The 26,570-nt window shown below is 39.2% G+C and overlaps 1 protein-coding gene across 2 annotated transcripts in view; it reads right to left on the reverse strand.

The window, feature by feature from the left end:
• The window catches only part of LOC107396386 (mucin-3B), a 94,542-nt gene that overhangs the window by 63,612 nt on the left and 4,360 nt on the right, over positions 1 to 26,570 (reverse strand). The window contains exons 2-7 of one of the 2 annotated variants that reach the window (XM_070546087.1): positions 16,848 to 16,908; positions 15,561 to 15,941; positions 14,440 to 14,614; positions 14,202 to 14,329; positions 12,751 to 13,044; positions 7,885 to 9,063 (exon numbers count right to left, since the gene is read on the reverse strand). In XM_070546087.1, the coding sequence (XP_070402188.1) occupies positions 7,885 to 9,063; positions 12,751 to 13,044; positions 14,202 to 14,329; positions 14,440 to 14,614; positions 15,561 to 15,941; positions 16,848 to 16,908 (2,218 nt within the window). Of the gene's footprint in view, positions 1 to 5,946; positions 6,022 to 7,884; positions 9,064 to 12,750; positions 13,045 to 14,201; positions 14,330 to 14,439; positions 14,615 to 15,560; positions 15,942 to 16,847; positions 16,909 to 26,570 lie in introns of those variants that run through there. The other variant, XM_070546088.1, reaches the window with a different exon arrangement.

The following is a 26,570-nucleotide window of genomic DNA, read 5'->3' on the forward strand; positions in this document are numbered from 1 at the left end:
ATTAAATAACAAGAGGTAATATAAATAAATAGTGATCAATATAATTGTAGAAAAAGTTAAACAATATAAAAACTAAAGTATATAATACAAAAGGCAAGTCAATCATAAATAATAATCTGTTCAAATCTAAGCTAAAAAGGTGATTCTTAAGCCTGCTCTTAAAAACATGAACATTCTCTACTGCCCTAAGGTCCACTGGCAGCCTGTTCCATAGATGAGGGTCATAATATTGGAAGGATGCCTCATCATGGGTGTGCGTCCTGACTTTCGGGATCACAAGGAGATGACTGCCAGAGGAGAGTAGAGGCCGCAACAGTTCATATGGTAAAGTCAGTTTGCAAAGGTAAGAAGGGCCAAGACCATTAAGGTACTTAAAAACCATTAAAAGAACCTTAAAATTGATCCTGAAACATACTGGGAGCCAACGGAATGATTCTAAAACCAGAGTGATGTGCTCCCGCTTCCTGGTCTTCATCAGGACACATGCTGCTGAATTTTTGAAGAGTTTTAAATCTGAAATGCTCTTTTTGGGAAGACCAGAAAGCAGGGTATTGCAGTAGCCAATACTACTGGTGATAAAAGCGTGCATCAATGTCTCCGTACTGGCCCAAGAGACACTGGAGCGGACTCTGGCAATGTTCTTTAGATGATAAAAACCTATTTTAGAAATATTTCTAATGTCAGGAATAAAAGTCAGCTCAGAGTCAAAAATCACACCAAGGTTCTTCACTTGCTGAGATGGATAAAAAGACAGATTGTAGTTTTGGTAAAAGTTTCTCTCTCTGAGCCTCAGGACCATTAACTGAAACTTCAGTTTTGTGCTGGTTGAGCTGGAAAAAGTTATCTGTCATCCAGGATTTGATGTCTAAGATGCAGTTAAAAAGTGCATCCATTGGCCTTGTGTCATAAGGAGACGCGGAGATGTACAACTGTGTATCATCAGCATAACTGTAAAAGTTTACTCCATGACACCACCAAGAGGGTGTATATAAAGGTTAAAAAGCAATGGGCCTAAAATTTACCCTAGGGCACATCACATGTAATCCCATGGACCCAAGAGGAACAGGTATCCAAACTCACTATAAAAGTCCTGTCTGTGAGATAAGATGTGAACTATCAGTGAACAGCACCAGAGAGGCAGATGTGTTTTAAAAGGGTTAAAAGAATGGTGTGGTCTACAGTATTAAATGCAGCACTTAGATCCAGTAGAACCAACACTGTCACTCTCTGGGCATCATAGTTTACTCTAAAATCATTTAAAATCTTTAAAAGGGCCGTCTCTGTGCTGTGGTCCACCCAAAAACCTGACTGAAATTTCTCTAGGACATAATGAATGTTAATAAAATCATTAAGTTGCTTTAAAACAAGCTTTTCTAAAATGTTGCTTAACCCTCCCACTGTCCTAATAGGTGTGACCCCACGAGGAAAGTTAGCCATCGAGCAGGGTTGATGGTTTATCCCTTGGGTCCATGTGGCAGGGGTGAGGAGTGAGCACCACCTCACCCCTGCCATGTGGACCTCAAGGGATAAACCATCATTTCACTCTATGGCCAACTTTCCTCACAAGGTCACCCATAAAGACGGTGGGAGGATTAAAATTGGTAAGTTAGATACCGGTTGGAAATTTTTTAGATAGTTAAAATCTAAATTGCACTTCTTCAACAGGAGCCTCACCACCGTCCCTTAAAGGTGGCAGGAAAGACCCCTGTCTGAAGCGAGCAATTCATCAGAATAAAAATCTCATCTCTAAAGGAGTCATAAAATTGCTTAAATAATCTAGGGGGAATTGGGTCCAAAACACATGCGGTGGGCCTCACTGAGGAGAAAACGTCATCATAACAGCCAGCTTCTACCAGGACAAAACTGTCCAGCGTTTATTCTGCTAAAGACACATTCAGAGTTGTCTAAAACCATGTTACTTTGGGAGGATAAAATATTACATCTGATGTTGTCCACCTTCCCTCTGAAGTGGCAACACAACTCTTCTGCTGCCTTTGTCAAAAAAAGAAATCAGAATAATGGGAAACATATTTTTTGGGTGAAAAAATACCAAGTTGGTGTCTTACCTCCACAAATAACACAAGCCTGAATGTATTCTGCCATGTTGTGGAGTTGCTAATTATTAGCTTCTACTAGCCTAAACATGCTCTGCTCTCTACTGGCCACATAATCAGTTGCAAAAAGGTTTGCCTTGCCTGCATTGCTTAGCAGTGTGTACATGATGTTCAAGCAAAGAATGAATCAAATACCTTTAATATAGAAAACTTTTTAACTTCTCCCTCCCTCACTCTCTCTCTCTCTCTTTCTCTGCTTTCAGTTCCTTTTCTTTCTGCCTTTTCCCATAAATGACAGTGTAGGCAGATTATTGGTTTCAGCAGATAACACCTGCTCCTGCTCAGCCCCGTAGAAAGACACCTGTTACAAATCCAAGTCAACCCTGGGAACTTAAGACAATTTGCCTGCCTTACTGAGCTATTTATTCACACAATTGCCTTACACCTAAAAACACAGACACACACACACACACACACGTGCGCGCGCACACACTCACACACACACACAAGCTCTGAGCAGCTTTTTTCTGGTTTATGTTTCACCCTGCACTAGGACTGACTGTGTCTAGTGTTAGGGAACTGCAGAGGACTTGATTTTTCAAAGCACTTCTGTGTAGACCATATCTGGCTGCACTTTTGCAAAAACTGGCCCTCGTCATCCTGAGATCAAACATCTCATTTCAATAGTGCAGGCTTTAATGTAATTCCTTTATTAATAAAATGCATCCTGCTCTTGTGTGTTCAGTGTGAAGTTACAGCCTACAGTTAGCCCAATATATAGGGCCAATATGTACCGTTTTTATACATCGGCCGATATGTCTGAGTAAGGTTGATTTAAAGTCAGGCACATCCTCGGGCAGCCTGGTGTTGTTGCAGAATTTTATTTAAATGTATTTTAACTTTCACTAATTACGTCTGCATAATAAATATGCTGAATTAACTTTATTTAGGTGTCTGACTCTAACACTAAGCAGTGCACAAAGTTAAGATTTAACAGCTAGATAATTTCAGAGTTCAAAACCTGATTCAGCTTCAGAAATTCTGTGCATCATCTGATGTTATTAGTGATATTTTAGCATGAAAATATGCTAGATGGAAAACGTCTGGGTATCGGCCATGAAAATCAGCCCATGAAAAGCCGCAGTACATTTTGGTCAGAGGCTGATAATGTCTCCTACATATCAGCATTGTTATTGACAATAGCAAAACCAATATCGGTCGACCTTTATTGCCAAGCATTCAGGATAAAAAACAAGATAAGTTCAGGATATAACAGAATAACTGTACTCATATTAATGTTGCATATAACATATTTGATTCAGTGTATTACAAAAGCAGCTGTGCACCTCTTTTGAAGACTATAAGTTCAGTTGACTCCAATGTTTTCTTCATTTCTTCAAATTACCAAAGGAGTACCTCAGGGCTCCATATTATGCCAACTGCTCTTCATTTGCTAAACAGATAATCTGAAAGTCACAGTGTGTATTTTCCCTGGGGGCAGTAGATACCTAAATCTTTGCAAGCCAGCATTATTTTTGTGTTCAAGTAAGACTTTACCAATGGATGGCCACTGGAGTCAAAAGTGCAACCTCTAGCAAAATAACAAGAACATCAGATTCCCTTTCATCACTGGCAATGAGTGAAGAGGTAAATGTGTGAAGAAACAATGTTTATTAATGTTTGAAGTTTAGTAACCATTTGTTACAAATCAGTAAATGCATTCTGTCCTCACGGGCTTCCGTAGATGGAAACATGGCATCAAATATGGCATCGCCCAGAGACTTAGACCTGCTCCCATGTATTTTAGACACACTTTTTATGGTTATATCTCATGAAACTGCCAATATGTTTCAACAACTGGGTATCTTTTAATGAATTTACAACAACACTGCACTGAATATTTCCAGAGATTCATGGTAAAAACTATACATTGTCACTTTAATAATAGTTTTTCAAATGTTTAGTTCCATTTTTATGCAGATGATACAATCACCTATTGTTTGTATTAGTGGACATTTTAATTGATAAATTGCTGATGCTGGGCCTGCCTTTCCCCACCTGCTTGCGGATCAAAGACTTCCTCACCGAAGGCAGAGTCGGAACTGGGCCCTACACCTCCCCCCATCACTCTGCAGCGGTTTCCTGCAGAGCTGTGTGTTAATCCTGTCCTCTACAATCTGTACACCCATAATTGCCCACTGGCTCACTTAACAAAAATCATTCAATTCACAGATGACACGACCATTATTGGGCTCATCTCAGAGGAAGATGAGTCTACAGACCGAAACGATGTCCAGAAATGATCAATGGGTTGCTCTGAAAACAACCAATCACTAGCCTAAACCGTTGATGGCCTAAACACATGTCCACCTCAAAAACAAATAAATGTATTCTGGAGTTCAGGAAAAAAACACAACATACTGCAAAGCCTCAAAAGTTAAAACCAGCCAACCGAGGGCAGTTTCTTCCCTACAGCAATCAGAACAATGTAGGGCTGGGCAATAAATTGAAAATGTACCGTTATCAAAAATTCTGACTCTTATCGAGATTCTTTTTCCCATGTCAATAAATTTGACAGTAAAAAAATCAAAAGATGTGTGTGGGTTGGCAACATTCATGTCCCTCTTCAGTCACGTAAAAAAAGTGACTCAACGTGATACATGTGACAGCCCCATCTAGTGGACAACTTTTGTTTCTGCGCATACCTGTAGTCATCGTCCATTAATCGTTATCAAGGTGAAATCCTCAATATATCGTGATATTGAATTTAGCCATATTGCTCAGCTCTAGGACAATAAATTAAAAACATGCTCTTAAACAGTCATCAGTACAATAAATCCATTAATACTTGAATAACATTACTGTTGCTTCAAAGCTTTGTGCACATCATTGCATCCAGAAAGGATTTATTTTATGCATATATTTCTATAATTACCTTTCCTTTCTTCACATAAGTTGGTAGTTTCTTTCATCTGTATGCCACAAGCACCATTTGAGTGCCTTTCAATTTCATTTCCTTCTCATGCAGAGACAATAAAATATTTCTGATTCTGATTAAGCATTAAAATATCTCTAGTTTTACCCTGCTGTTGGCATTAAATGCTGTCAAAAGTAAATTAACGATACTCTCAAATGTGTTTCTTAAACTTTTTCTAACCTCTTTTCTGGCTTGGTCACTTTTGAAAAATGTATTTTGTTTTCGGTGAGACTTGTAACTGGCAATTAACAGTAATAATAATAATAATAATAATCATAATAATAATCATAATAATAACAAGCATGATAATAATAATTCTGCTTTTGTTTTTATGCAAATCAAAATGCAAATAGTCTCTCATGAAATGGGCCTACAGACAGTTTTAACATTTTGCTTGCTTGCTTACGTGATCATGCATTTAATAAACAGATTGCTCAACCTCATCTTGTCAACATTCACTCAAGGAAAGTGAGCAGATTTCCTAAAATTTTCAAGCCTTGGCAGTTAATGTTACGTTTCAAAAATGCACCATTGGTGGTTCTGTGAATTAGTTTGTGACATTTGTGTTTGACATGCCTCAGACATCAATAATTCACCAAGTCACAACGTGTCAGCTAAACACTTGGTAAACTGTGAATTTAACTGTCAACAATTCATCAGAAACAGATGCACACAGTTCACAACACAACAAGCTTTTGAGCAACAATAAGAAAGCATTCACTGATTATTTTTTGTTTTGCACTCTGATATTAGAGTACATTTAGTTTCTCTCCAGACAGACAACACACTTCTCCCAATGCCACAAGATTTTCCACAAGCTTTTCTCACGCACAGTGGGTGGGGGTGGGGCAAAAAAGGACATGCAGGGTTTCTCAGTTGAGCACGTGATGTAGCAGTAAAAGTGGCTGTAATCACCTGCTTTGGTCAGAGAGCCTCCAGCTGTCCTGGCGGAAAGGGGAGAATATGTGAGTGAGCAATGACATCACCTCATGAGGTGGTGTCCAGTCTAAGCTACAGACAGACATCTGTGCTTTCTGTGGTGGACTGCCAACACACTCCTGCTGTGGCCAGGCTGGCTGTCAATCAGCTGCTCAGACTCAGGTAGCGGTGGGATTTAAAAGACAGAATGCACAAGGGTGTTGTACTGCACAATTTGATGTACTTAAAGCCATTAAACTAATAATTGGTTATTTCAGCTCACCCCTTTGAACCTAACACCAGCTGACACAAATGCATTTTGTCCAACAACTTAGAAGGACAAGACCTGCGCCACAAATCGCCAAAATTAAGTTATGAAAAGTTAAAAATATTTCAACTTTCTGGGATCGCGTCACTGGGTCGCCTGTGCACGACACGTGCACGAGTGCAAAATTTCACACGCACGTTTTTCGCGTTTCACTTAGTAGGAGGGAGACCCGCGATTATCGCTTTGTCGCGCATGTCTCATTGAAAATGAATGGAGGAGAGGCGATGTCGCCTCCCGTGTGTCGAGCCCATAAGAAACAAGTGGTTTTTGTAGAGGCTATGCTCGGGCTCCAAAGAGTTCCCTCTCCAGCTTACTTAAAAACGCGAACCTATTGTAGACTTGTGAAAATGTCTGTTGAAACATCCATCTATCCATCCAGGGGGTTGCTGGTGCCTATCTCCAGCAGTCAATGGGCAATCTGGCGAGGTACACCCTGGACAGAGAGACAGTCCATCGCAGACCAACACAGAGACATACAGGACAAACACTCACACACACACACACACACACACACACACACTTACACCTAAGGACAATTTTGTCAAAATTGGGCTGCATGGTGGCGCAGTTGTTAGCAGGTTCGAAACTTGGCTGCGGCCTTTCTGCGTGGAGTTGCGTGTTCTCCCCATGCATGCGTGGGTTTCCTCCGGGTACTCCGGTTTCCCCCACAGATCACAACATGCCCTACAGGTTATAAATTGTAAGTCGCTTTGGATAAAAGTGTCTGCCAAATAAATAAAAACCCTGTTCTATCAACCTCTATGCTAGCCAAGTGAGTTGTGCATTTGTGATAAAAGCCAGGCGTGTTTTTTTTTTTTTGAGCAAACTGACCGATAAACTCCTTGGGGAAAGAGAGCACGTTAAAGAAACAGGAGTTACAATGATGTATTTCAGAGTCACAAGGGATGCTTCATCAGTCCACTGTGAAATAACAATGAAGGAATGTGCCCAACAGTCATAACATCAATTTCCTAATATATTTACAAATGTCACCAAAACCTTAGTGGACTTCTGAGTCTGAGTTGTTCACCTCAATTCATAACTCATAAAATGCTAATCTGATCAGATCTGACGGCATCTGTGGAAAGCAAACCCAATAAACAGAAACTCCACCCCACAAGCCACAGAGCCCAAAGGACCTTTTGCTAACATCCCATTACCAGAGACCCCAGGGAACCTCCAGATGTTCTGTGTCCATGCCCTGACAAGTCAGAGCTGTTTTTGTGGCACAAGAGAGGCCTACTCAGTCTTAGTCTGGCAGTCATTATGCTATGACTGATTGATGCAAATGTGAGCCAGAGACCAAAAGAAAAACAAGTGATCCTGATCGATCATAAATAATTTGACTCATGCTACATACATACAATCCATAATAAGTTCAAGCAAGTCACAACTGCTTGTGTTTCACAATCTATGGTGATTGTAACTCTCATAAAATATGATCAGATGAGACAAGCTATGACACTAAACCAGAATTAAACCTAGCTGTTTATCACTCTTAATTTGTTTGGAAGTCAAAGACAGTTACGGATGGTAATAAAACACCCTAGAAGAACAATCAGAATCCAAAACCAGCATCAAAAACTTTAAGGCATGAAATTTCCTACCTGAAGCATTCTGGCTCTGGATGATGGGACTTGTTTGCCGGGGCTGCCCCTCAGTGACCACTGCAGCTGGAGAAGTGCGAATGTCGGGGACAGCTGATGCCGAAGAAGTGGACATCGATGACTTTGACTCAGTATTTGCTGCTGCATCGCCCCCAATCAGGGAATCATCGGTAAGTTCTGGTGATGTTGCACGTTGAGCTGCAGTTCTGTCAGCCTTACTGCCATCAGCTCCAGGAGTTATAGATTTGGCAAGAGAGATGGCACCCTGTGTTTTAGGTGTAGTTTGTTTTCTAGTGTCAGTGGATTCTGTTGTTTCTGTGGTTCTTGTCTTTGTTACAAGTGTAAAGATTGTGCTGGTGGAAGGAGATGTTGTTGTTTCCACAGTAGTACTAATACCGTTGCTGTCTGATCTACTGGATGAAATATCTTCTTTCTGGGTTGGTGGTAAACCCTCAACTTTCACATTATTCCCAATCCCCTCATAATCTAGGAATGGTGTTGTTGATTCAAAACTAGGAGTTGCAGTTGACAGTGTTGTTTCTGAGATGCCCAACTTTTCCGTAGGTATTGATTCACTGAATTCTGTAAGAGTATTTGTGAGATCGTGGATAACTGATGTGGCAATCTTAGAATCCGGAATGGTCTTTTCTGTATTACCTATAGCAAACATGGTCTTTGTGCTTAGAGAAGCACCTGGCATTGGTACATCAGGTTGAATAGTGCTGATCTCAATCACTGAGTGGTCATCTGGATCAGACGCTGTAGAATCAGTGATATCTGCTGTGATGTGTGGATTTGTGATCACATCACCAGGAGGTTCCTCAGGGTCAGAGTCATCAGGAAAAAAACTTTCAAACAATGGTGGATCTGTTCCATTATCGAAATCCTCTGGTTCTTCCTTGATTGTGGGGGCTACTGCCGTGATCAGCTCTGCTTCAAGGTCTGCAGTAGTGGGTCGAGGTGGAACCATACAGGTGGAGAACATAAATTGAGGTTTGGTTGAAAGTTCAGAGTCTGGAGCAACTTCTGTCTCTAGTAATCCATCAGGTGACATGGTGGTCACAGTGGCGCTACTTTTAAGTAAAGGAGTCAAAGTCGTTGACCTGATGATGGCGGGGGTGGTGGTCTTTTTCAAAAACACATCCACGAAGGCTATCTGGGTGAATATGTTGAATCTTCCTAAACATCCCACACAACAACAAACACAAAAGACAAGAAAATTAGACTCCGTAAAATATATATATTTTTGATTCAGATGACAGTTATCAAAATAATTTTTTCAAACATTGTGATAGACTGACAACCTGTCCTGGGAGTACCTCATCATTGGCCCACTGACCACTGGAGATGGGTACATTCAAGCCTAATATTTTCTGTTTTTGAATCATGGACATGTGTTTAGCTCCCTTTTCTCATTCACACCTTAGCAAAATACAACTTTTTTAATAAAGATCATCAGCACGTGATTTGGAAATTCAGTTTAACTTGAGTTTAGATGTCACACCCTATCAACTATTCTTTAGTGCCACAGTATCCGACCTCACTCCTAATGTTTTTATAACTCCATGTAAGAAGTGCTCAAAGACACAGAGCTAATGCCACAGATCAGAGTATGCATGCACATTTACTTACACGAGTGACAGAATTCCTAATTAGTTTGAAGGTATTTCACTTCTATATAACAAACTGGGCATTTGAAGCAAATGAGGTCATTTTTTCAATGTTCTTTCTCTAATGTGCTCTTTGAATGTTTCTCCAAACATTTCCTTATCTGCCTGAAAGCTTTCCATGACCATAACAAAGAAGCCAAACAGTATAAACTTTAAGAAATCTAGTGTTGTGGTTGAAAGCTATTGTCACATGTTTTGTTCTTTATTACCATATCTAATGCAGTTCATCGCTGATTATCTTTTTGTTATCTCAGTGACCATTTAAAGTTCTCCAGGTAAGTTTATCTTCAGATTTTTTTATTCTATTTATTTATATGATTTCATTAACAAGGTCTTTCAACTCCTCGGAAGTGTTCCTTTACATTCTTTCCCATCTGTCTTTGATTGCTCTTCCATTTACTAACACCAATAAAAACCAGTATAAAGCCTTTCTTGGTGGCATGGACTCACTACATAAAGGCAGCTGTTGACCATTATGGACAAAAGAGCATACCCCATTAAACTACAGTACCTGTGCTGTAAGGAGTGAGACATGCTTTTCTCCTTATTAGAAAATTCAGGCCTAAGTATGGAATTATTTCACCAAAAGCAGTAATCTTCCTTTTCCTCTCTGCGTCCAGCTCTTATCTCCTTGTGTTTCTGTGAAATTTAGGTGACGGTGGTTTAGACAATATATTTTAAGACACTATTGCTAGCCGGAAAGCAGGAAATGATGGAGCCCCTCCAGAAAGGCGTACTTAAAGAGCACTTACACCAAGGTGTAAATACAACCAGACTGAGAGGGCTGACATGACATACACAGAGCAGGAGGTGACTGTGGCATGCTTGTGTGCCCTCTGAACTCCGTGTCGACTTATCACTGCAAGAGTCAGCATGGCCCAAGGGGCAGAAAACTACCAGGCAGTGGTCAGCTTATCTTTCCAACCTCTCATTTGTAAAGATGGAAAGGCCATGTCAGAGGTCGCCAGGGATGACTGAATTTAGAAGTCCAGCAGTAGCTTTTGTCCATTATCCAAACGTCTGCTCAGATAAGTACAAGTGAGAATGACAGAGGCAAAACTGACAGCGGAAATTAGGGGAAAGACGCAGATGGTGGGACTAAAAAGGCTTTGAGGTGTGGCATTAGGAACTTTTGCTGCTTTCTTAAATGGAAACTATCATTTGTTGTTCGGTGTTGCCATGGGAAAATTGGTACGTTGAAAAAAAAATCACATGTGGAGGCATTATTCTAATTATGCTAACATTTAGGTTATCAGTGTTTCTATTCATAAAAACATTGCTGCACTTGTTTTTTGCCATCAAAATTATTGTAGTTTGCATCTGTACACCAAAGGGGTCAGTGACGCATCAAGTAAATGAATTCAAACACCATGATCAATTCATTAAGCATCAAGTTTCAGTTTTCTTATGATTTAAAGGAAATATATAATGACTTTTTTCTTAAGTTATAACAGTTGTAGGGTCAATGCAAAAACATATTTATGAAGTTGGTTGCACTAAATTTCTCAACAATAAAGCAATTTCAGCTATTTTATTATCAACAGTTCCTGTACCTTCCAGAAGCTGTTTCAGGGCACAAACAGGGACTTTTTGAAACGGCTCATTTTAGGCACATAATTGTTTAAACAATACACTGACAAAAACAGGATGGATGTTTTTTCTTTTTTTTAGTTTTAGATGTTTATAGAAGCAGGAAAGACCCCCAACACAGGTAAAAATGGAGTTTTGCATAATATGTCCTCTAGATTTATCTTAAAATTTAAATCTTATTTAAAATTTGGCAACATTTGCAACAGTATAACACTTTGCTTTTTTTGGGGGGGGGGAGAGAAATGTATGAATACCACAATAATTTAAGTCAACATTTTCCTAGTTTTGTTGACAGAAATGGATGTGAGACAAAAAATGTGAGACAGTGAGGTCAACTGGACAGAGTGGTCTGGCACATAGCCATCAGGAGAGAAATGACCCTTCTACTTTGCTCACAAGTTTTGTTAGAGAAAATTTCAGATAGTAAGATTTAAAACAAAAAATAAAGACTGAAAGGGAAAAAAATGATAAATAAGCAGCTGCAATTGTAAGCACTCGCTTTGTGTCAAATCTGGGGAATTATACTGTGTTGTCAAGAGGCAGAAAATCAAAGGGTGTGGAAGCAGAAGTGAATAAGCCCAGAAGATGAGCTCATAGCTTCTTACAGTTGGGCCTGGTCAGGGAACGGCCTCGGCCCACAATCCCTGTCTGTTCTTTTACAAATGACAACTCGTGACCTAGCACATGCAAAAAAATTGTGTAGATCTATACCAGACTATATAAAGTAAACAGCACTTTTTGACACTAAAATGTTTGACTATTTCAGTGAGCCTTTCAAACGTGCAAAATATGTCTGCATCAGGCACCAAGCCGAGATGAAAGTCTTACCCTTTCTCCACCCAACTTCAGCTTCAAATCATGCACTGATACTTGGAAGTTGGAAAACAAACTATTACGTTTTATTTGTTTTCATGTTATCAACAGTTAAATAAACATGTGGCCAGCATAAAGAATAGTTTAATGTTTTGCACCTATAATAGGACTCTTTTTTTAGCTATAGATGTTTATAATAGTGATAAAGGACAATAGTATATGCTAAAAAATGATGTTTACAAACTTTTGTTGTGTTTATTAATTAGTAACTTAATCTGAAATGTTTAATAAAGTATCTCTAGATGAAATACATAGGTAAACAGATTTGGCTCACTATTTGGCAAAAAGAAAGGTCCGTTTTCTCTCATTCTTGCCCTTACTTAATGCATAATAAACACTCTTAAAGTGTGCAGTTTTTATAACATATTTATATACTATTTATTAGCCAGTTACTAAGGGAGCTTTATTCTAAAGTAGTACCATAAAATCTTATCACTATTGAACTCACCTTCACTCACCAGTACTTTAATTTAGGCTAATCTGAATTTTAATGGTGCTTTTTATTCTGATTAAATATGATACTTCTCATTATTTGGTAAGTAAAGGCACTATGGGAACATTTTAATAGCAGTGCATAAACATTACTTAGTGTGGCAACAGTTGCTGTGTAGTAAATGATTCTAGATGACCAAAGTAAGTCTCAATCAAATCTAAAGCTTAGTCGAGAGTTTTGGAGTGGGTATAATGTCTCGTTAAAATGTGTTAAATGGTGAAATTAGGAAAAAAATGTTACCATTAAAACAGTAAGCCCCAAACTTCCTAGTAGGACGTGGAAAGCCGGTTTGGTTACTGAAGCGATACATGGTCCTGACACCTAGAAGGCCTCCTCCGCACTTATGCCTTGCCACTGCAATAGGATGCCGTACACTGCCATCAGAGAGCCAGCCATAGTCACATCTGTCCAGCCCCTTTCTCCATGCAGCGTGCAAGTGGCCAGTGTTTGCCAAGACAGCATTGTGTTTTGCACACTCTTCACGGGCTTGGTCAAATGTCATCTTGTGTCCCCCAGGAGCAAAGAAGACTTCACCTAAATTGTAGGGTAAACATGTAATTACAAATGGATAACAATGGCAAAGAAAGAAACAAAATAGCAACAAGTATAGTCATGAGGAGTATACAGTGGGGTAGCAAAGTATTTAGTCAGCCTCCAACTGTGCAAGCTCTCCTACTTAAAAATATGAGGCCTGTAATTTTCATCATAGGCATACCTCAACTATGAGACAAAATGAGAAAACAAATCCAGAAAATCACATTGTCTCATTATGAAATAATTCATTTGCAAATTATGGTGAAAAAAATATTTGATCATCTCAATATTTGGTTATATACCTTGTTGGGAATAACAGAGGTCAAATGTTTTCTCTAAATATTCACAGATTTTCACCATCATTTGAAAATAATTCTTTAAAAATCAGTCAATGAGATTTTCTGGATTTTTTTGATTTTTTTCATTGTGTCTTTCACAGTTGAGGTATACCTATGATGAAAATTGCAGGCCTCTCTCGTCTTTAAGTGGGAGAACTAGAAGAGTTGGAGGCCAGCTAAATACTTTTTTTCTCCACTGTAGTTCTGAAATTTTCTTTCAGAAAGTATTTGTAATAAATTCTAAACATTTTTTTTCTTAAACATTTCTGTTTAACCTTGCAATAGGACCTTGATAATAGTTAAATGGGACAAACGTTGATTCAAAGTTCTGTTCTGGGTTTAGGCAGATATCTGAAACAACAATAACATCCAGACACTAATAAATAGGCTAGTGGTGTGGTTTCTACAAGCACACACTGTCAGTTCATGTCCTTAGAAATAAATGGCGACACTCCCAGACGTTCCCCACTGTCAGCCCAGGATGTTAATTTAAAGTTTAAATATAATATCTATTGACACAAATAAATAAACAAACTCTAACACTGATGGACAAGAGAAATGTTTTATCTAATTGAGGAAAGATGGAGGGTAGTTATCTTAAATACTCTAAGTAGGGTATAACTCGAGCAGAAAGAAAATGGACTAAGAGAGAATCTCCTATAATCTGTGCAGCAAAAGCCTATTAATGACATTTCTGGTTGACAGCCTAAGAAAAACCATTTCAGCCATGCAATAAAAATGATCATATTTTTCCAAATGTTAGAGGGTTAGTAAGTGTGAAGTTTGTGTCATTGCCTTTTAAACGACAACATTGCTTACCATCAAGTCTGTCTACATAGCAGTATACGTCATAGGTCTCCAGGGGATCCCTGACTCCATATGACCTAATACCGGGTTTACCCGGAAGATCTCCATGGCAACGATCTCTGGGTCTTGTTATTGGATATCTATAGAAAATGAATAAATACTATTGTAAAGTTCAGAGTCTTTTTGTGTTGAGGTCATCACAAGTAGGTGTTACCGTGGAGGCATTAAAATAATGAACAACAAAACTAACCTCACTGTCTGGTCAGACAGCCACCCAGCATCGCATTGGTCATAGCCATCCTCATAGGCTGCTCTGAGTTGCCCGTAGGTGGCAATGGTTGCCCCGATGTTTTGACAAGTTTTGACAGCCTCCTGGTAATTCAAAGCGTACCTGCCGGTGTTAGGCCGATAATGAAAAACAACACCTGGTGACACAAACAACATATTGTCCAAAGATTAGACATAATGAAATGTCTGTAAAGAGGGAGAAAGTCATCTGGAATTCATCAGCATAATTTCAGAGTGGTAAATTATGGCAAGTGTCTTGTACAGCACACTCTAAGCATGAAATAAATGAGCCTCTCAGCGTCTTTGGAAAGGAGGAGCTTTGCAATAAACCAAGAGGATATGTGAAATACTCCACAGTTTACCGCAAATGAACAAGATAAGTGCAATATGATGCCATGGCCCTGAAATCCCCATATTTGTGGAGAGTAAACAGACGCAAAACATTTGATTGATGGTCTCAATTAACATTGCAGATTGTTGGAAAAGAGGTTGTTCAGATTGTAAACCAAAAGTATCCCAGTCCCCCCCCCCCCCCCATGCTTTCAACAACAGTTGTCTCTCACAATGCTTAAGTGATCGCATATCCAAAACAAACAATGACAAAATGTGACAACTGATAATGAGTACCTTCACAATTTTATTTTCATGATTAGGTAGAATATTGATTTTTGGTCATATGGAAGAGAATAATTGATCATTCGCTTTAAAGCTCCACAAAAAGGGAAATGTGTCATGGAATATATTGAATGTCTGACTTCTACCAAGTGAAAAATTGGATGAACACATGAACAAAATCAAAAGAGTTGACTTAACAAGGACTCAAAGTTTCATTTCTTTCTCTTTCTAACCAGCATCACCTCTACCTACAATAAGATCGACTGAAAGTTGTGGTTACTCTGTAAATACTGGGTAGCTGCAGCTATCAAAGTGAGAAGCAGAATGGCACCAATAGTTCCTTCATGCCGTTTACATTTCTATCAGCACTGGTATAAAATGTCCCTTTTATCAAGCCTTTGCACCATTCCTTCTCTGCAATTTTCATGTTTTTGGTCTAATGCCAGGATGAGGTGGGAGGGATCTTACCACTGATGTCGAGGTCAACTGTATCCCGGGTGTCGGCGATTCCATACATGACCTCGCACAGGTAGGTGCCAGCATCGCTGGCACGTAGCTTGACCATAGTCAGCGAGGCGTCACCGACAACCTCGGGATGACTGGGCACCGATACGCGGTTCCTGTAGCTCGAGCCGATTTTGATGACTCCATTTTGTGCCACCAACACTGTAGACTGAACACCTCCCACTATTTTGACCCATTTAATCCGCAAGAAATCTTGGCTGGAAATCAATCCATTGGGACTGACGGCTGGATTTGAGGTTGGGATTGTTGAGAAGAAGCATGGAAGATTCACTTTCCCTGAGAGGACCCCAGTGACTGGTTTGATTATTGTTAATGAGCTGGATGCTGAAATAAAAACAAACGGGAGAAGAAAAAGAGTTAAAAACATCTCCAGTTATTAATTTTACATTTCAACACCACCCTCTTTGTTCATTTCCCTTTCATCCAAAAACATAACATTTCAGATCCCTCCAAACACATGTAAGCGGACGCTAAAGTATAAACTGCCTGACTCATTAGTGTTGATAGGGTGGGACGACTAAACCCAGCCTAATAAGAAAACATGCATCATGATTTGAGAGTGGCTCTTGGAAAGTTGAACCTCATCCTTAAAATACTGGGTGTGGGAGCTCATTTACTGCACGGTGTAGTCTATGTACGGCATGTCTGTATGAAGTTAAAATTATTGGTTAAAAAAAGGATGATGGTTGCATCAGTGCATAATGACTCTACTTAAGTTCATGTTCTCTCTCAAATAATCTCTCTTTTATGCAGCAGGACCATGTGGAATCCACACAAATTAGGTCAGGTTGAATCTGATTGAAGAAGAACAAAAGTACTTTTTTGAAAAGTTTTTTTTCGTAGCTGTAGGTGGGGGAAGGGATGTAGAGGGGGGCGTTTGCAGGAAACAATGTGGCATGCTTAGGAGACTGGTGGGACAGCCCCAGAGGCATGAGCCTATGTGCTTTAACAGGGGGTCTTATTAGCATGTGCAATAAAAACAGCTGTTCAGCCTGCAGACTGGGAGCTCCGGCTAATTGAAAGGTGTCTATACCATGAGATAGAGCGGGTGGAGGGTGGGGGTTGTGGCAGAGGTATGGGGTACTGCTGATGAGAAACGGGGTGAATAAAGCTAATGCCACTTTTACTTTGTGCTGAAAAATACTGCAAGATGCAGTGTGTGTGTGTGTGTGTGTGTGTGTGTGTGTGTGTGTGTGTGTGTGTGTGTGTGTGTGTGGGGTGAGCCCTTGCCTGTTGCAACTTCACAGAGATAGTAACACAGCCACAGAATGTGCTTAATATTTAGAATCATCTGTTGGGGGAAAAAAAGAAAAAGCATTTTTAGGGAACAACTCAAGCATCAGGCTGACGTTACTCACGCATATTATTTTTGGAATAAAAAAATATATATTTGATACCATACTACAAGAATGAATAAAGCAGCAGAAAATGTAATATATGCAGTAAAAAGATATTGGTTCACTTATTTGTTCTATTTTAACTCTTATCTCCCTTAGAAAGTGCTACTGACACAATCTCTTGTTTTCAGTGAACATATGTGGAGTTGGGAGGGTTAAATCTCCCTGTGGGGTCAAACTTGAGGAGTTTCTGGAGACAGGAGCCATGAACCCCCTGTACTCATTAGCACCCCACTGTATAAACATCAACATGGGTCTCAGCGGGAGATCAACACTATGGGAGCTCTATCAAAGGCAATTAGCAACAACCAGTTTTAAATTATCATCTGATAATGAATCAAGAGAAAGTCTTGAAGTTTAAAATGTTTGGTTTTGTTTGGTCATGAACCCTCTCCAGGAAATCACAACGAGACTCCTTAAATGAGATCACCAAAGTCAGCATCACACAGGAAGATAATTGGTTGCAGATTTTTAGATCCAGTTGCCCTAGACGCAGAAGTTCCTAACTGTGAAGGATAAAAGGATTTCAGCGTCATTTACTGATTGTTGATGTCACTTTCTTATTAAGTGTGAAAAAAAGTTGCATCTGTCTAGAAGAAATCATGACATAGTCATGATGCTCTGATTGTTCAAAAATAATAAAATACAAAAAACAAACCAGTGGAGAAACTTTTGAGCAGGTTTGGATAAGTTTCCTAATTTTCTGTTCTATATAAGCAGCGGGACAGATACTGCAAGTATTCTGGGGACAGCACGCATCACCGGGTGTGTTATTTGCAATCTGATAAATGGGTTTACACAAACTGATTCGCTTCATTATCAGGCGTGTGCTTACTAACACAACAAAGTGTTACATGCGGAGAAGAACATCACGCAGAGATTAGTTACATTAGAACAGCATAACGTTCCAACGACTGGGTATAAATAGAAGAAATGAAATAAAATGAATACTTACGATTTAAATGTGAATTTTCTCCATAAAATAAGTAAATATTCACACGAGTCCTAACACCCAGTTATTCCCAGTGCGCAACATGCGTGCGTAAACCTGCGTTTCGACAGGGCCACTCCAGATTGATGCAGAACCGCGTTCCTTCCCGGCGCTTTGCTCACTGATGCTGCAGGATGGCAGAACTCTCCTCCAGTGACATCCAACTTATGAACGGAGCCCCAGACTCCCCGAAGTGTTTGTGTGAAACTGCGGGATTTGGCTAACTCACGCTGGTAGTCAGTCAGAGAGGAGGGGCCCGCTTAAAAAGTGAATGAGGCACCTTCTGGAGGAGGGGAAAAACTTAATTTGGCCATGTGCCCGAGATGCGCTCCTCGTCCAATCAGGTGGCTCCGTTTTAAATGGTGTTTATTTATTTTTTATTATTATTTGTAGATAAGGACTCCGTCTGTTCATTTTACACAAGAAGCGCAACGCAAACCAGTGATTCAAACAGTTTTATGCCTGCAAATGTACTCGTCCTTACTGTTTGGAAACAGGGCGCGGACCTTTCTCTGGTTTATTCTTTATTTATCTTTTGAGTTAAAACTGTTTGTTCCAACAGCCAAAGACTGAAAGGTCCGTTTCTCCTCCATTCAACTGAGCCGCTCAAATAGATGCGCATACGCGCAAAAATTGACTAAACACGCCTTAATGGTGTTTATGATGGTTTAAGAACACATGAATTAACGTGTTCATCTGTCAACACTGATCAGTTCGTGGAGGCGAATAACCCATCAGACTCTCAGCAGAGAGGCAAAGACTGACTGGGAGCTCTGGTTGTGGGAGGTGACGGACCAGTTCATCGATGATACGATCACCATGATTGGTTGCAGCTAAACATGTAGGAGGGCTTAACCACACACACTGTGAGTGCGCGTGCGGGTGGAAGTGCGTGGTAGCCAAATTGTCTAGATTCTCCAAGTGGCATCTCGTAGTTTCAAAATAATGTTTTTTTAATCAAACCATCAACAAACTTATGTAACATTTGGTTTACAAACCATGTAAAAATGCCTAGATGTCAACATCTGTGTCCCTAGGCGTCTGAATGGTGATAACTGTCTTAATAGCAATTCTTTATTAATAAAGTATCTCAGTTTTTGTTTCTAGTTAATTTAAAGAAGTAGGAAGGTTGACTAAATAATGCTTAACAATCATCTGACTGGGATACACTTCAAATCATCCAAATATCTATCTTTAGAGAATGTCTGGTGAGACAAGAAATCACCAGATTTGAAAATATATATTTCACCAAACTCTCACAACTAAATGAAGAACATTCGAGTATTACCAAAGGGCTTACTGGACAAAAGTCATTAAAATTCCATACATTGGATATTTAGACGCATTGTGATAAATGGATATTTCACTTCAAGTTAAACATCTTTGTACAAATAAACCAATGATCAAATAAATGTATGCATTTTATAACAGGTTTGTGCTGCAACTACATCTTAGATAATAATAAGAGTTATAGACGTGCAGAACATGTAGACTAAATCAATGATGGAGAACATTTCGGTGCACAGTGGTGAGGAAGACTCGTCGTTCAGAATCATTATCTTTGTCTGAAGCCAGCTGAGAGGCAGCAGGCAAAGCAGAGGTGAAAAGCCTCGGAAATAAAAGCCAGAGGCCTGGGGGCTCTTGCAAAAAGTCGTAGATGCCTCTCTTCCATGTCTGTGTGCATTGCAATCATCTTGGAGCCCAGAAACAGTTACCCATGTTGCATATGTCCCCTGCAAGGCTGGACTGGTCTGAACAGAGAAAAAGGGGCAAGAAGGAGATAAGATGGAACAGGAAGGCTGGGAGCAACGGGTTGTCTACTTGAATTAATTTCTCATCTTACAGCTTAGGGTAACAGAAAAAACATGAAAATCACCCTCGGCATGAGATGAAAACAAAGGTGCTAACGATCAACACAAAAACGTCATTCAAAACTTATTTGTACTGTATGTGTAACCATGGAAGCGCTACTGCCTTCAGGCACATATAAATCACAGATTCAAAGAGCTAGTGAAAGACCGTTTGATCCCAGTGATCTGCTGGGTGGGCCTCGAGATGACCCACGTATCACATGACCTATAAAAGGTGGTCTGCCTCCGGCCCCACGCCACTGCAGACAGGATAAAGGGTGCGTTAAACTCCTCTGACATAGAGAGACAGCTCCTCTGAGACTAAGCAGCGTGAGAGCTGCTCAGTTTGGAGATAATTCACCAATGGGAAAAGGTCAGACCTCCTAGATCAGAAACAATGACAAAAATATCTCCACTATATAGTTATACTAACACATCCAACTGACACTGTCAGGAGAGAGATCATTTCATTAGTAATAGAGTGAAATAACTTAAAACCATCTCACAAACAGAAAGAGAAAACAGCTTGCTGTGATTTCCTTCAGGGAAACAACCTGGTAGTGGTGTGTGTGTGTGATTTAGCTGCCTGTTTAGAGAGGAACATGAGGGGAAACAAAGCTCCTTCTGGATGGACGGGAACCTTTTTAATCTTTTGGAGGCTAATAATGAGGTCCAGACCACAGCAGCTGATCACCAGCTTCAGTAAAAGTCAAAGCAATGATCTGAGAAAGGATCTCAATTTTTTTATGAATTTTGGGGTGTTTTTATTTTACTTTTTTTTTGTTTTGTTTAAAGGAAAAAGATGATGCTGATATTTAAACTAGATTTACACAAAAATGTTTTATTAACATGATTACTAAATTAAAGACCAGATGGAGATATAAGACTTTGTGTTCCAAATGTTTAGTCAAAACCAGTAACAAGCTCTCCTACAACCATGTGCAACACTTTCTAAGCAGCAGCTACCACACAAGTGCATCACCCCGTTATTAGTGACTGATTAGGAGATTAGACAAAATGACCAGTTCAGGGTGCAAATGATTTCATTCCTTTCTGATTGGTTGTGTGATATTCTTCTCAGCAACAATTTTTCAGATAAGATAGAAGATCTTATTTGCCATTTAGACACACACACTGGACATAGGATCTATTAGCTTAGAGTCAAGACGTAGAAGCAAAAGATCAAACACCAAGAATCTAATTAAATAAAAAGGATCAAACACTAATATTCACAATCAAACAATAAGAAAATAAACTGAAACGATCAACTGACAGGTGTCGAGTGTGCCCTAAAGGTGGTATAACATATTAAACCCTCTTTTTATTCAGCTCTTTCTACCTGTTCCACTTTTCCCAGGGTGCACCAATTACTTCTTTCTTATGCATTTTCTCTTTTTTTCCTCTCATTTTTACATTTCTTAATTTATTAAAAAGCGTATACATTTTTTAATTAGATTTTTTCTTCTGAAGCACCTTGTGATTTTTATCTTGAGAGGCACTATGAAAATGATTCTTCTTCTTCTAATTTACACCTGTATTAGTTTATAATGCACTTATCATTGGCATGTAATGCACTAGACTGTTGGTGCCGAAACTTGTTAAAGACCGAGATCACCAAAACCCCATTTTTAGTTCTTTTTTATTTTATTGGTCACTCGGTGAGTTTCAGCCCAGGAATCTAGACCATCTTTTTGCCAAAGCTGAAGATGATCTAGTTATGCTCGATTGGAACCTCAGCCCCAGCCATCTGGTGCCGAGCCAATCACTGCACTCCGAGTTTGGATTGCGTCTTATTTGACCATGTATGGCAGACTGCCCTGTTCACCGACATCCATAACAGTCCAATCACTGTGCTCCATTGGTTTCCTCAGTCAGGTGTGCAGGAAGTTATTGCAACTGAGCAAAACCAAGATGGCGACAGCTCCGTAGCAGTCCAATCACAGCACTCTATTGGTTCTGTAGGCTAATCACAGCACTCTGTGGGTGGGCGGGATGTTACTGCGACTGAGCAAAAAAAAAAAAAAAACAAAGATGGTGACGAGCGTTTGAAATGGATTTGGCATCAACTTTGGACTATTTACATATTTATATGACTTGGGCTTTTATTTGAGTCAATTCAATTCAATTCAAAAATACTTTATTAATCCCAGAGGGAAATTGATGTCAAGTGCATATATATATAAATATATATATATACATATATATATATATATATATATATATATATATATATATATATATATATATATATATATATATATATATATATATATATATATATATATATGTATATATATATATATATATATATATATATATATATATATATATATATATATATATTCATATACTCATACATAGATACACATATAGGATGGTTTGCCAGGTCATCAGAGTTTAACATGTGGGATAAATGTGAAAATATTCTTCTACCCCTATTGCCTGAATTGGCCCCTGACATGGAAAATGCTTGGATTAGAAAAGTCAGACAATTGCATGTCATATTATAAAATTAGCATCCATTGACTCACCCATCTTGGCTTGCAACACAGAAGGCTGTTGTTGATTTAGCATCCAGAAGAGAGCAGAGCGCTTATCTGCAATTAGAAGCTAACTGTTAGCCTTAGCAACTTACACCATATGGTAGAACTCCTTCAGTCTTTTGTTATTTGTGGAGATGCAGGAGCACCAGAGCGTTTTTCCGATACAAATTTACTCACAAGGTATTCATTTATACTAGGGATCACTGCAAATCTATTGAAGAAAAAAAAACAAATTAAATTGTTTCTGTGGTTACAGATTTGTGAGTAAGGTATGCATGATTGTTCAAGTAGAGGGAATATTTGGTCACTTTTCTGTTGGACTCTGAAACATGGTGCATTACATTTCTTTGTAAAAGAAACTAATAGTTACATTTGCAATGAGTTGGAATCTTGTAGGGATGAACAAAAATTACTTTGAAGAAATAAATGAATTGAAAATCTTAAGTAAAACACAAACTACTTTTAAATTGACTCAACATGAATCTAAAGCAGTGATACACACTCATATTTGATTATGATTTGGTCCAGCTAATCTAGCAATAGCGTAAATGCACACGCATTTGCAAAATCTGAATTAGTACAAACATAGAAACTACATTCATATTTGTGCAGGAGAAAAACGTGCAATGGAATAGTCGACTCGACCTTTACATAGCACCTTACAGACTCTTACATGCCACCGAAGTGCTTCACAGACACAGATTTAAACATAACACATAAAATCCTCTAAAAGTGAATAAAACACAACCAAATAAAAACATTTTAAAATGAGACTAAAAAAGCAACACAGTCAATCACTCACACAGATTTAAAAGCCAGTTCATAAAAATGGGTCTTCAGCTTGGATTTTAAAACTAGTACAAAACAAAATATGAAAAGTGAATCATAGTTAAATGATAAAAATACACATTGTAATTTAAAGGCTCTTAAAATGAGGTTTAATCTTTACTGTGGTAGAACCAGAGCAGAAACGGGTGTGTGAGACAATGATTAAACCAATTAGCCGTTAAACCTATACAATAGCAGACATTATGGATAACTTGACCATTCTTTGGTCTTTCACCATGAGGAAGTTAAGATAATAACATAATGAATTCCCAGCCCTAAGAGAAAATAGTCAGCTGTAAAATGTCATTTTGGTTTCTTTGGTTCTAATTACTATTTAAGTGGATATACAAGTACGAGTCAGCCTTAGTCATCCACTTAAGGGTCTGGTGGCCAATAAAAAACTGCTTGGCAGTTACTGTACAGCACAGTACATTTGTTAGCTGGATGATGTAATAGGGATCAGAGCCAAAATATTTGCAAACACAATAATTCACCTAAACGACTTAAAGTGGGACAAGCTTTGGCTGATGGAAAGAGTTTGAATCAGTAATTAAAATATGGATAAAAAGAATACAAATTAAACTATTTATTTTTAACAACAATCCACTACAGTATAACCCTCCCCCACACACACACCCACGGTGAGTTCACACACACACACACACACACACACACACACACACACACACACACACACACACACACTTTTTCCAAAGTCAATTTTTGTCTCCTGCACTTTTTACCGTCCACAAACAACATTACACTATATTAAATAGACACTAGGACCAAGCAGAAAACAACCACTTGTGTTGAAGTCTGTTTCTAATTAGAACCGTCCATAAACTCATCTATTGGCTCTACTGATACTTGCTAACGTGTGGCTGGCCATTCCTGCCACCTGTACACTTGGCAGTTTTGCATTCCTGACATTGCATAAAAGAGCCTCTAGGCTGTAGTTTTCTACATATTACCACCACCACCACACACACACACACACACACACACACACACACACACACACACACACACACTTCTAAAGTCAAAACTACGTCCAGGACTCTGTGCATAGAAAAAGAACCAAATAAAATGGTATCAGGAAAACACAGAACGAACCTAACAGTGTAAATTTTTCCACTAAATGCTAAATGTGCATTAAGACCTGTTAGTTTTTTCCCTATGCATTTTTTGACTTCCAAACAGCTCACCCACTGTGAGTTAAAGACATTAATAGAGTCTGGCATGATTAACTCAATAAAACTACTAATATTACTGAGATAGACATTAATGTTGCTCTAATATCACAGAGCCAGACAGGTTTGTCAGCAGTTTAATAAACAGTCAGATGTGATCTTTGGTTTTTACACACTGAGTTGTTTCAGAACGGAAGGAGGCGAGTGGTGAGAGACGTCAGCCTGAAATCAAACAAAGACTGCTCTGTCTCTCTGCTGCAGGAAGACTCCTGTCATTTCTCTGGATGATGGGATTTCTACAGGTGCACCCGGTAAGTGAACGACGATGACAAGCTGGTGACTGAACTTTTAATTTCAGGCTGGCACAGTCATCATAGCCGTTTCCCAAGCAGAATTAACCCCTTCAGCTGCAGGAGCACGTGTGCAGTTGAGTGAGGATTGCCCTTGGAAACTAGCCAAGGGGTTCTGTCTTTTTCAAGACACAACTTTGCAAATGTCTCAAACACAAAAACGTGTTCATGCTGTAAAGTCCTTGTTTGACCCTTATATAACCCTTTAATTTTCTAACGTTTTTGTCATTTGAGCACAAAAAATGCACTAACACCAAGCTTTAGCCCAATCAAAGTATTATGCTTTAATTGTTATACAACTTGTTGGGTTTATTAAGGTTAGCTGGTGAGTGTACCAGTACATTTGTTCAAACACAAAAAGTTGTGGTACACTCAAAGTTTTATTTTTATTTTTTTGCAAACAATGATAAAAAAATAACTTCAAACCAACAAAGGTTTGATATAATCTACAAATGCTGTTGCGTTTTAACTTTTTTTAACTAAAAACATTCTGAACTAAAATGTTGCATTGCTTTTGGGTTTAGTATTTACAATCATGCTAATTCTGTACCTGTGGACTAGTAATACGGTCACCATTTTTGTGAGTACCAGCTGTCTCAGGCTTTGTTTTTTTTTTTTTTTTCAGACTGCATGTCATCCTATATAAGTAAATGTACAGCCTGGCCACTCCACATAGACAGAGCTCATCATGGGGCGAAATATGGTTGTCTAGGACCAATCAGAGCAACAAACAATGTGGTATATTCATCACTGTGGAATTTCAGTCCATGGGGCAGTCCAAACACCGTCAAAGAATGAGCAGCAAATACATAATTTTTCTAAATAAAGGACTTCATTAGCTCTATCTGCTCATGTGTCAAAGATAAATCTTAAGCCTAGGGCACATCGGAGGCAGACTCATCACGCCCACGCTGTCATTTTAAATAGAAGCCATTATAGTTAATGAGAGTAGGTACATGGGGAGCGCCACGTCTCCGAGGCTAGGCATAAGTTCTATCTTAAGCGCCACGGTGCCACCACTGCCTCGGCTGTTTACAACATTGCAGAGTACTTTACAACAGACCTTACAACACGGAACAGCTTTACGGCAAAGACCCAACCGCCGGCACACACCCAGCCGCAGTTTGGATACATTTTAAGTACTATTGATGTTAAAGTATTCAAATAAATAGTGTGCTTACCCATTTTTAATGAATTCCAGTCTCACAAAACACAATGTCAAGACAGATGATAATAGATGGCGCGACTTTCCAAGAAGCGCTCAGCGGCGCGACACGTCCTGTCTGACCACTTGACCCCTCAAAATCATAGGCACAATGCGGCACATCTGCCTCCAGTGTGCCCCAGGCTTAAATCACCCAAAGTTCATGCCTAGGTTGTTTCAAACAAGCGCAATTCCTGAGCCGTTGCTGCGTAGTTTTTCTCCGTCGCAGCTCTGGTGCTAAGCCTGCTTAAGGTCTCCCCACAAACGAGCTCTTTGACTGGCCTGTCCTAAAATTGTTTGGCCACTGGACATGCTGAGCCTAGAATGGAGCGTGGCTAGACTAACCTGTACAGCAGTATTTTTTGCCATCGCTACAGTGCGTCTAGATTTCTAGGCTAGGTTGGAAATGCTTCCACAGATATTCAACAGGACTTAGATCAGGGCTTCAAAGGTCAGAACCATCTTCAGATTGGTTCATAGCCAAGACCTGTGACTGAGACCAAGCTTCCTGAAACTGGGTGGCACCCCCAGAATAACTAAACAATCTGGAAATTTCATTGGACTCAGAACAGATTCAAGACACCTTCAGCCAAATGCTAG

Source organism: Nothobranchius furzeri, chromosome 17 (assembly GCF_043380555.1).
Source record: "Nothobranchius furzeri strain GRZ-AD chromosome 17, NfurGRZ-RIMD1, whole genome shotgun sequence".
Taxonomy (NCBI): domain Eukaryota; kingdom Metazoa; phylum Chordata; class Actinopteri; order Cyprinodontiformes; family Nothobranchiidae; genus Nothobranchius; species Nothobranchius furzeri.